Source organism: Strongylocentrotus purpuratus, unplaced genomic scaffold (genome assembly GCF_000002235.5).
Source record: "Strongylocentrotus purpuratus isolate Spur 01 unplaced genomic scaffold, Spur_5.0 spur5_contig_869, whole genome shotgun sequence".
In the NCBI taxonomy this organism is placed as follows: domain Eukaryota; kingdom Metazoa; phylum Echinodermata; class Echinoidea; order Camarodonta; family Strongylocentrotidae; genus Strongylocentrotus; species Strongylocentrotus purpuratus.
This window is the reverse complement of record NW_022145578.1, coordinates 91,505-102,500: the sequence shown is the minus strand read 5'-3', so window position 1 is coordinate 102,500 and position 10,996 is coordinate 91,505. Positions and strand designations below refer to the sequence as shown.

General features: G+C 39.8%; 1 protein-coding gene across 2 annotated transcripts; it reads left to right on the top strand.

Annotated features, from left to right (window-relative positions):
- Window positions 1–757: 757 nt before the first annotated feature.
- Window positions 758–10,154, top strand: LOC593632 (kelch-like protein 8). 2 transcript variants are annotated; one of them, XM_030976022.1, is made up of 9 exons: window positions 758–826; window positions 3,602–4,291; window positions 5,375–5,536; window positions 6,041–6,223; window positions 6,584–6,716; window positions 7,145–7,585; window positions 7,919–8,088; window positions 8,490–8,654; window positions 8,974–10,154. In XM_030976022.1, exons 2-9 carry the CDS (start codon window positions 3,844–3,846, stop codon window positions 9,111–9,113), a joined length of 1,842 nt encoding a protein of 613 aa, XP_030831882.1. In that variant the 5' UTR covers window positions 758–826; window positions 3,602–3,843; the 3' UTR covers window positions 9,114–10,154. The 2 variants fall into 2 exon arrangements, with proteins under 2 accessions (XP_030831882.1, XP_030831885.1); XM_030976025.1 differs by having other exon boundaries at window positions 766–826; window positions 3,832–4,291.
- Window positions 10,155–10,996: the final 842 nt, after the last annotated feature.

Sequence of the window (10,996 nt, the reverse complement as noted above, 5' to 3'; positions counted from 1 at the left end):
GTGGTGGAGGGGGGGGGGGGGGGGGGGGGGGGGTGGGTAGTGATCACATTTTTGTTTTGGCCCTCGAAAATTTGAAAATTTGTACCCCCCCCCCCCCTTGAGCGCCATTCCCCCAAAAAGCTAAAAAATCACGTGTTTTTACACGTTTTTTTCCCCAGGGGGGGGGGGGCGGGCCCCCGCCTCCCCCCTCTGGATCCGTCACTGCTTACAATAGAATAGAATAGAAAAGACCATGCAAGCTTCTAAAGTTCAGAACATTATTGATGGAGCCTCAAAGGTAATTGGTATGGGGTCATGAATTTGGTTCAAATGAACATATTGGAAGCCAATTTGCAAAATTTTCCAAAACTTTGTATTACCTTTAATTTATGTAGTAATTTAAAATTATCGTAATGCATGATTTCGAATAATTGTTTTGTGTTTTGTATGTAGGCCTACGTGAATATTTCGTTTTCTTTTTCACAAAGATATATAATATAATCTCTCTCTTTAATCGTGCAGTTGTTCAAATTTAGTACAGATATGTGACATATAGGCCTAGCTAGATTTTCTTCTTTTGGAGATCGAAATAATGGTGATAACAACAACAACAATAAAAATGATTATAATAATAACAATAACAATACTGATGATAATGATAATGATTATGATAATTATTAATGATAAATTTGAAAAATCTCAGAAAAAAAAAAATCACCTGTAGCCTAGAGGCCTATAGTCAAAATTTGAAAGTCGGTAACTTCAGTTTATAAAACGACAACTTGCGCGCGTCGTACGCTGCCTACCCCAGTTTCTAATTCTGAAGCGTTTCCTGTTATTTTGAGAGGTATGGAGTCACAGAATTGTTCGCTTTTTTCTTTCTTTATCAGATAATTGACTGTGATGTATGTTGTGTTGAACATTATGCGATATAGTGGCTTAAAAACGTCATGTTTGTCTTGGTTTGTTTATTATAGTATAGGCCTAGTCCCATCTGCTGATCCATTTGCTGGTAGATATGGATGCGAAACACGAGGCGCTGCGCGCAGCGTCTCGTGTTTGGTCAATCATCATTCATCATCATCATCATCATCATCAAGTACGGGTAGAAGGCGTTGGCCTGTAATTCCCGGTCACTGCTTCTATAGTAGGTTTAGCCTGTTGGATTTGTTACTGAGTGTATGCGCATGCACAGGAGAGAGAGTCATGGGAGATCGAAGCGATACTCCCACCAATGCTTATCTATGTGTCTTTTGAATTTGTCCGTTGTTGCCAAGACCACAATATTTTCTGGCAAACTGTTCCAGTCTTGTATTATTCGTCTGCTGAAAGACTTACTTCTAACATCCAGTCTGCAGTGTTCTTTCTGGATCTTGAGACAGTGCCCTCTCGTGGATCTACTTCTACTTGCAGGTTGGGAGAAGAAATGATCTTGTGGGATGTCGACTAGTCCGTGCATGATCTGGTGGACTGCGATCATGTCTCCTCTTCTTCTTCTGTAGAACAGAGAGTACATGTTCATGTATTTAAGTCTTTCTTGATATGGGAGGTCCTTGATTTCTCGAACCAATTTGGTAGCTCTTCTTTGCACTCTTTCGATTTTCTTTGCATCTTCTTTAAATCTGCTATGCCAAAGAACACTCCCATATTCTAGGTGTGGTCTAATTAGGGTCTTGAATAGAATCGGTAGTGTTGTCGTATCCAGTTTGGAGAAAGTTCTTTTCATTATTCCCAGTAGTTGGTATCCCTTACTGACCGCTAATGATACATGTTGATGGAATTTCAGCTGGTAGTCAATTGTCACTCCAAGGTCCTTTTCAGCTTTCACTGATTGCAGAAGTTTCCCCTGCATGTGGTAGTTCCCTTCAGGATTTCTCTTGCCTATGTGGAGTACTTTGCATTTGTCCTCATTAAAAGGCAACTGCCATCTCTCAGACCATCTGTGCAGGTTGTTTAGGTCATCTTGGAGGTCATTAATCTGTGCTGGTGTGCTCACTGTATTATACAGCTTTGTGTCATCAGCAAATAAGGCTACTTCGCTCTTTCTCACGTCAAGTGGAAGGTCATTTATGTAGACCAGGAAGAGGACCGGTCCAAGGACGCTGCCTTGCGGTATCCCGCTTGTTACTGGAGACCAGTTTGAAGATTCTCCGTTAACGAAGACTCTCTGTACTCTCCCTGTCAGAAATGCTCTAATCCAGTTTAGGAGTTTACCCTCAAGTCCATGTGCCTCTAGTTTGAGTAGGAGTCTTTCATGGGGAACACTGTCAAAAGCTTTTTTGAAGTCGAGATATAAAACATCAATCGCCTTCCCTTCATCGAGCCATCGCGACCATTCCTCTAGTACGCAAAGTAATTGAGTTGCACATGTCCTTCCTGGGGTAAATCCATGTTGATTTTGTGAGAGTAGACGGTTACTTAGTAAGTGTGTAATTATAGCATCTCGAATAACTTTCTCCATCAGCTTTCCTGCGACAGAGGTGAGGCTTATAGGTCTGTAGTTGGAAGCTTGTCTAATAGTCTTGTAATAATAGAGACAATAATAGAGTCAAGAGACAAGATTCAAGAATAAATTCACAACAACTAAAAAAGACGTTAGTCATAGAAATAATTGAAGTCTAATAGACTATTTCATCTACCTATATCTACCTAAGAAGAAGATAGGAATGATATGAAATAGAGGTGAACAAATTATCAGAATCACGTCGGTCTGACTCTGAGATTTTTTTTCTTTCTATTATTACTAGACTATTAGACTTCTATTAGATTTAATGCCTTGTAGTTGTAATGAATTTATTCTTGAATCTTGTCTCTTGACCAAGATCAGATGTCAGTAGGCCTACTCGGTGTGGGTCATAATTTTGTTTTGTTACTAAACTAGACCTCTATTAGTCGACCTCTCTTTCGGGAATTCAAATGTAATAATAATGATATTATATTATATGCCTTTTCATATGATACAAAGTGCATGTACTATGTACAGTGTAACTAATGTTAACTGAATCTCCAAAATGTTTCAGAAATGGCTGTTTTCCCGGAGTCCAGAGACACGAGACATAATTCATAAGTATTATTGATTTGATATGTAGCAAAATTCATTGCTTCATTATAGGGATGGGATGGGGCCAGACTGCATGACACACATAGGAGCATCACTATCCTGGCTGTGTAGTAAAAGCTGTGCTTTTGATTCTCAACATTTCAAACACCACTGTACAAAACTCAACTAATTTCACTCAAAATCGGTACTTTAATGACAATTGATGACACCTAAATAGCAGTAAAATACATTTTTTTCAACTTACTGATGTTAAAAAGAATAATTTAAAAATTCAAATTGTAAGTCTAGTGTCAAACTTTGCTTACAGCTGCATCGACATGATTGTGTACAGTCTATGCAGTTTTGTGTGGTGTGTATATTTGTGTATAGACTTCTAGGTCCCTGCCTCACAGCATAGATGCAGTGCTAGAGGTCAATACGCTCTAGCATTGACTCTCTGTGCTTTGCTGGAGTGCTGCATGACAGTTCCTCACTTTTCTGCACAGAGTATTTTTTGTGATTAATTCTTACAATGAGACTAATGTGGTAGTTCATCCACATTTAATTTTTTTTATATCATAGGTGACTCTCCCTCCAGGACCAGGACTAAAGTTTACCTCAACATCCCCAGACAGACGTCCTACTCTAGCATCCGACGGCCGATGTTGAGTTTAACAACTGCTGGGGGGTGTTTCACAAAACTTGTCATCAGTGACAATTGACAGTTTTTGTTATAAGCTACTGGAATACTTGCTTCTGATTGGTTATCAGCAGATTTGCCACTGACTTTTGTCATTTGTCATTGTAAAAAGGCTTTGTGAAACATGGATGAGAAATCCAAGATCACCTTGACAGCGACCAACAAGCAAGAGTGGCCAAACTCGACCCTTAAGTCGCTGAACACATTCCGGCAGTCTGGACACTCCTTATGCGATGTCTTCCTCCAAGGGGAGGATGAGATGCCGATGGAACCAATACCCGCTCATCGGTGTGTGCTTGCTGCCAACAGCGTTTACTTCAATGCCATGTTCACATCGGGGCTTGCAGAGAGTACACCGGCCCACAGGACGATCACGATCAGTGGGGTAGACACAGATATTCTGTCACTCGTTGTGGAGTTCCTCTATGTGGGAAGCTGTCATCTGCCGAGCGGCACCAAGCATTCTAGAGTGATGGATCTGCTTACTGCTTCGACCATGCTGCAGGTTGATGAGCTTTCCCGTGCATGCACTATCTACCTTGAAGAAAGCTTGGACACTGACAATGCATTAGGTTAGCAGGGATTGTTTAACAATATTAAATTTGAGATGCACGGCCCTACGTGTTATCAGTGTCTGTGAAATGGTGTAATATTGAGGCCATAAAAAAATTGCGCTTCAAAATGATCAAGAAGTGCCTCAAAATAGTACAAATCTGTAAGTGGCCGCGGTTTTACCATACTTGTTTTCCCCAATAGACTGTAGTGTTATAAAAACCGTTTGGCAAACGATTTTCAAAATTTGTAATTCAAATCATAAATATCTTGATAATCAGACAGGCGATCGGCCTGTCATGGGGTTCCTGACTGACCTAAAAGTTTATAATTATCATTGCAGCATGAGCTAAATCCAGGATTTTGTTTCAGAATCTGAGACAAAGTTACCGGATCTCTTTAATTAGATATGACATGAATCTGGGTTTTACTTTCAACAAAGTGGCAATATATCTGATCTTATTACTGTGACCTTAAGTTTTTTTTTTGCTTCTTAAATTCAACTTCTTAAATTTAAACACCACTCAATTTAAATCATGAGTCAGTTTAAATTTGTGAAACGACCTAGATCAAATACTTTTGGGGAAATAAATCAGGACCCCGTTTAAAAAGTTGTTATCATAACAAGATATGATCATTGTTGCAAACTACTGAAATCCTTCCATTTTATTGGCTATGAGCAGATTTGTCATAGATCTCTGGCAGTTTGTTGTTGATAACAAGGTTTATAAAACGGGGCAGTGATACAGCTAAAGGAGATGTTTCATCCATTTTTTTATTGAATTATCCAATACAGAGTATTTTGTGGTAGAGTTAAATGATTTTAACCTTGACATCAGAATTACACATATCCTTATTTGTATAATTGCTAATGTTTACATGGATTTTTCAATTATAGACTCTATACTATGATAAAATCTATCTTCCATAATTTAATTCTTTTTTGGTGCAGTTTGTTTCATCTTACTGTTTACTGTCATTCCTGTTTTTGGTATTTCCTAAACTATAGATATATGGTCGTAAAAATTTGGATCTTGATGTTTTAATTCTTTGTCAAAAAAAGCTTTTAAATAATTGATCAGTGTGTGTCTAATATATCTCAGAGCTGTGGCTGTTTGCCGAGAGTTACAGAATTTCTGACCTGGCTGAGACTTGCAAGAAGGTTGTCCAGTCATACTTTTGGTCGATCAGCAGGAGTCAGCGTGTGCTTGAGCTGGATCTTCAAGATATGGCAGCCGTGCTTGGTCTGGAGGAGGTCAATTTAGGTAGGTCAAGGTTGAAAGTTCAATAGATATTTGTTAGAATCATGCAAACAACTGTTGTTACTCTTATTTTGACAGGAACAAATTTAAAAGAACTGTCCATATTGTCTGAAACCAGGAGGGCATTAACTCATATTCTTTAACACATGGTTAACGCCCTTGTGGCTCTGAACAGATGATACGTACATTGTTTATTTATTTATTTATTATATTTATAAGACTATGAATGAATGAACAAATAAAGATAAATAAATTAATATATGAATAAATAAGTAAACATATAGGCCTGAATTCACAAAGGAGATTTGTCAACAAACCTAGGTTTATGTGCGTCATATAACACGTTTCAGACCAAGGTTCAGATCAACAACGCATCAACGCGTCACATAGGTGTTGACAAACCTTTGTGAATTCGGGCCATGCAGTTTAAATAATTCTAAATAAATAATTAAATAGACATGAATTAATTATAAATGTTAACATGTTCTAAAATTTGAACTCCCATAGGGAATGCAGCAAATGAAGACACCCTGGTTGAGCTACTTCTGAGATGGCTGACCTATAACCCCAAAGCTCTTGATTCGAATCTGCTTCCTGTTCTCAGTAAGGTATGTTGGAGTGAAGTCAGCCAAGAGTGCAAGGACAAATTCAGAGAGACGCTTGCTGAAATCTCCAAGGACAGTTCGTCAGGTAGGTCCGATTCATGGAAAGATGTTCTGGGCTTAATTTTACAGGTATCTTGCTCTTTTGCAAGGAGGCCGAGTTGAGTTTAGTCATAGCAGGAATATGATGTCACAGACTCACACCAAACTCACAATGAATGACCAAGACAAGGCAAGACTACAAATAAATGGCAAATCTGCCAAATAATGATGATGGAGATTGCATTAATGATTATATATGCAGCTGAGTAATGAGCAAAGACAGTGTTTGTTTTAAACATATTGCTCTCTTATTCTCTCTTATGATATCTGCTTTATTTCCATATCTGCTCCTTTTGTTCATCTCTTTTTTTCCTGTTTTGAAATTTAATTTCTATTTCTGTTACAGAATCTTTCGACGCTGAAAAGGTATTTGATGTCATCTCAAAATCTTCATCTTTGAACCAAAGCTTCAATCGAACATTCTTCTGCCCCGTGTGTGCCATTGGATTTGCTCCGTTGTCAAGCAGTACATGGGATGTGTAAGAAGTTTTTTTAAACAATAGATTGCAGGAGCTGATGTTGCCATCAAAGTTGATGAGAAGTCTTACTATCCAAAGCAAAGTATTTTCCTCTGCTTTAAAACCCCATTTTTGCCTTTATTAAAGGCCCACTGCACTACTTGTAGCTACTTGCGCCCTCTACATAACAAACAATGCCTAATCGGTGACCATTGGTCCCCCATGATCCTCTTTTTCTTATGTTAACTGAGAGCTGAGTTGATGAGATAACCACCTGTCCAGTGACCTTGCAGGGCAGTCTAATCCCTCCTGTAAACTATGGCAGATAAGCTTTAAGCCTAGGGGATGAAAGAATTTAGTAGTTAACTGGCTAATGGACTAGAGTTCTCCTAAACATTTGGTAAATTTCAACTGTTCACATCACGTTTGTTCATTCATATAACTTCCAGATATGGCCATGAACCCAGTACCTTGGAGGTCGTAGACATTGACAAGAGGACTGGCACCGTCCTCAGGCAGTGGTCCAGGGAGTTTCTCAGGGAGCAGTTCAGTTTCCTACCTCTCCGCGGTCACCTCTATGCATCATCCAACACACGTTACAACACACATTACAGCAGTACCAAGCATATTGATGTGCTCTGCCTGAGTGTGGCTAACGTTAAGAATACCAAAGTGATGAGGACTAGAAGTTTGGATGAAGAGTCGGTGTGGTTGAACGTGATTGAAAAGCAACATTATACACGTGCCATTGATGAGGAAACGGGCATTGTCTATCTGTGTGGGGACCCAAAAGCGTGGGATCAAAGCCGTGTCAAAACTTCTACACAGGTCTTCAAGCTGGATATCGAAAATAATGTCTGCTCTCAATTGACCAGTCTCCCTTTTGAGAGGTAGGGTACATATTCTCTTCAGTCTATGTTGTATTATATCCTGCATCAAAATTTGTATTGGTTCTTGATTGGTTGAGAGCTCTTCACGTGACCAGAAATATTTGAACCTTTTTTAATAAAGTTGCTCTGAAAAAGTACAGTTTTGATGCACTATTTTGGAGTTGAAAATGTTTGTATGCCTCCGCAACAGGGTAGCCGAATGCATTATATATTTGGTAAGTTGTCCGTCCGTAATACGTCCCATTCTCGTGATAGCGTTATCTCAAGAACTGTCTGATGGATTCCAGCCAAACTTGGGTCATGTATGCAATGTTTTATATTTCTCTTTTCCAGATGTCATGATAGAGCGGTAGTGGTAGAAGGAGACCTATTTGTATTTGGTTCAGTAGACCGGTCACCAACCCCTGTCTCGACTGTCCTGAAGTATGACTGGAAGAACAATGCGTGGCAAGAAGTGAGTCCCATGCATGAGTCCAGAAAAGAAGGAGCCTATGCCTGTGTTGGTAAGCGTGCTTATTAGATTTGATCAAGCTTTCATGAATGAAGTTGATCTCTAGCTACCACAGTATTTTAAATATAAAATTCTGAATCTGAAAATAGACATTCTGATGAGCAGCTTTGTACTTGACCATAGACCATTTATCCATTATGATGTGATGATGTTGTTCATTGTCCCCAAGTGGTGCTGTATACAGGATTTACTTGATTATTTCAGGTCCAAGAATTGACCCCTGAGGAACCCAATGATTTATATTATGTTGTCCTTATTTTGTATCACTGATGAACGCTGCTCATGATATGCCAGTGGACATATTTACTTTGTCGTTGCAGTTCAGTGCCAGATTATTGGTCTGTTGTACAAACACAACAACATTGATTTTTATATCTCTTTTTTTGTTGACAGATGGCAAGATATATGCGTCAGGTGGATGGACCTCGAAAGCTCGTTCAAGAAATGTTGAAATGTACGACCCTTCTCTGGACATCTGGACAAAATTGAGTCCAATGTCGTTACCCAGGGTCAACCATGGACTCGTTGCTGTGGGAATGTATCTCTTTGCTATGGGCGGTAAGGGACAATTCTCAATTTTTTTGTTGAATTCCAGTGATACTATAACAGTACCGTATGTCAATGACTTTTCACTTTTGTGGCGAAAATTTGTCCTTCTCTATTAAGTCATCACCCCAGTCTTGGCCTTACTGCAACCTTCGTTTCAAATTGTTTCTTGGTCAACAGTATACAAATCAAAGGCCTTACCTGTGGCCTCTACCTGAAATGTATGCATGCAATATTCATATCACTTGATGCATGTATTTAAGAATCTGTATCTTAATATTGACTGTTCATTGAATGTATATCATACTTTTTTTGCTGATGTTGCAAACAGGCGAGTCAACGTATTCAGAAGAAGACATTATCTGGAACGGCCATAAAATGGTGGAAAGGTACAGCATCACCGAAGGATGCTGGGAGGCTGCTTGGGAGATGGCAGAGTGCAGAGAGGGGATGCGGGCTTTCACCCTCTAGAACAGTGATGTAAGGAAAGTCAACAAAACAAACACACAAGAACAGTAGAGAGATACAGCATCACTGAAGGATGCTGGGAGGCTGCTTGGGAGATGGCAGAGTGCAGAGAGGGGATGCGGGCTTTCACCCTCTAGAACAGTGATGTAAGGAAAGTCAACAAAACAAACACACAAGAACAGTAGAGAGATTAAGCATCACTGAAGGATGCTTGGAGGCTGCTTGGGAGATGACAGAGTGCAGACAGGGGATGCGGGCTTTCACCCTCTAGAACAGTGATGTAAGGAAAGTCAACAAAACAAAAACACAAGAACAGTAGAGAGATTAAGCATCACTGAAGGATGCTGGGAGGCTGCTTGGGAGATGGCAGAGTGCAGACAGGGGATGCGGGCTTTCACCCTCTAGAACAGTGATGTAAGGAAAGTCAACAAAACAAAAACACAAGAACAGTAGAGAGATGCAGCATCACTGAAGGATGCTGGGAGGCTGCTTGGGAGATGGCAGAGTACAGAGAGGGGATGCGGGCTTTCACCCTCTAGAACAGTAATGTAAGAAAGTCAACAAAACAAAAACACAAGAACAGTAGAGAGATGCTGCATCACTGAAGGATGCTGGGAGGCTGCTTGGGAGAGTGCAGAGAGGGGATGTGGGCTTTCACCCTCTAGAAAAGTGATGTATAGGGAAAGTCAACAAAACAAAAACACAAGAACAGTAGACAATATCCCTGCCCAGACTGCCATGGTTGTGACCCTTCTCCGTGCAAAATTATTGAAGGTCAAAAAGGTTCAATATTCAGCTTGATGTCAGTGCCTCAATTTCTAATTTATTTTCATGAAATCTTCTATGAACCTGTAAAGTCTACTTTAACTCTTTAGATATTGTTATAGGGTTAAAAGTGTCAAGGGTTATTTCAACTGTTTAGAATATTATAATTAAAATTCATGAGACCACCTCAGATTTGGAAGCCCCTCAGGTCTTTTCAATAGATTAATACCGGTAAATGTTTAGAAACTTGATACATTAAAATTTTCCCATTATATTCTATACCTCAAAGTGTTCTCTATGAATATTGTTTTCTGCATTTTCCTAAAAGGGTTCTGGAATAGTTAAAGGTAATACAAAGTTTCAGGATAGGGTCATGAATTTGGTTCAAATGAACATATTTGAAGCATATGCGATACTCCAATATTCAGTGATCGTTGTCTCGGTTGAAATCGAGTCTAAAGTGATGAAATTGAAAATAATATACTCTTTATGTGGTATAGCTCCCTCTCAAGATCAAGATATTAATTTAGCTACGAAACAATGTTTATTGACTAAAATTGATGGATTGGCTATTCCTGTTTGGAAATTATATATCACAACTGCATATTCTGAGATTTTTATGGTCGCAGCTACCATTGTATGGCCGTAGGTGCTAGTTAAAATTTATCAAAATTTACCAGGAGCACCGATAAATTTTGATATTTGAAATTATGCGAGCCAAATATTGGTACGTAATGGTGACTGGCAGTGGCGTAAATAATGAGCAAAAACGTTTAGGGGCGGGCAGGCAAAAATCTGCATCACCCCCACTCTCACATGCAGGCCCCGCTGAACGTTTTTCAGAGCAGGTGGGGGGAGGCCAAAGTATTTAAAATCAGGTATACAGCGTAGCAAAAATTGGCGTGGGGTCTAGGGGCAGAGCCCCTGGAAGCTCTGGGGGTATGGGCATTTAATAACAGTCAGATGAGCATATTCTGATACCTTATTTGTGACGCTGTCAGGTCACTAATTGGCATGGGGTCCAGCGGCAGAGACCCCGGAAGCTCGGGGTCTTAGGCCATAAATTATGGTCAGATGAGCATCTAGGGCCCCGTCTTAGGGCCATTGGTTGGGTCCAGGGG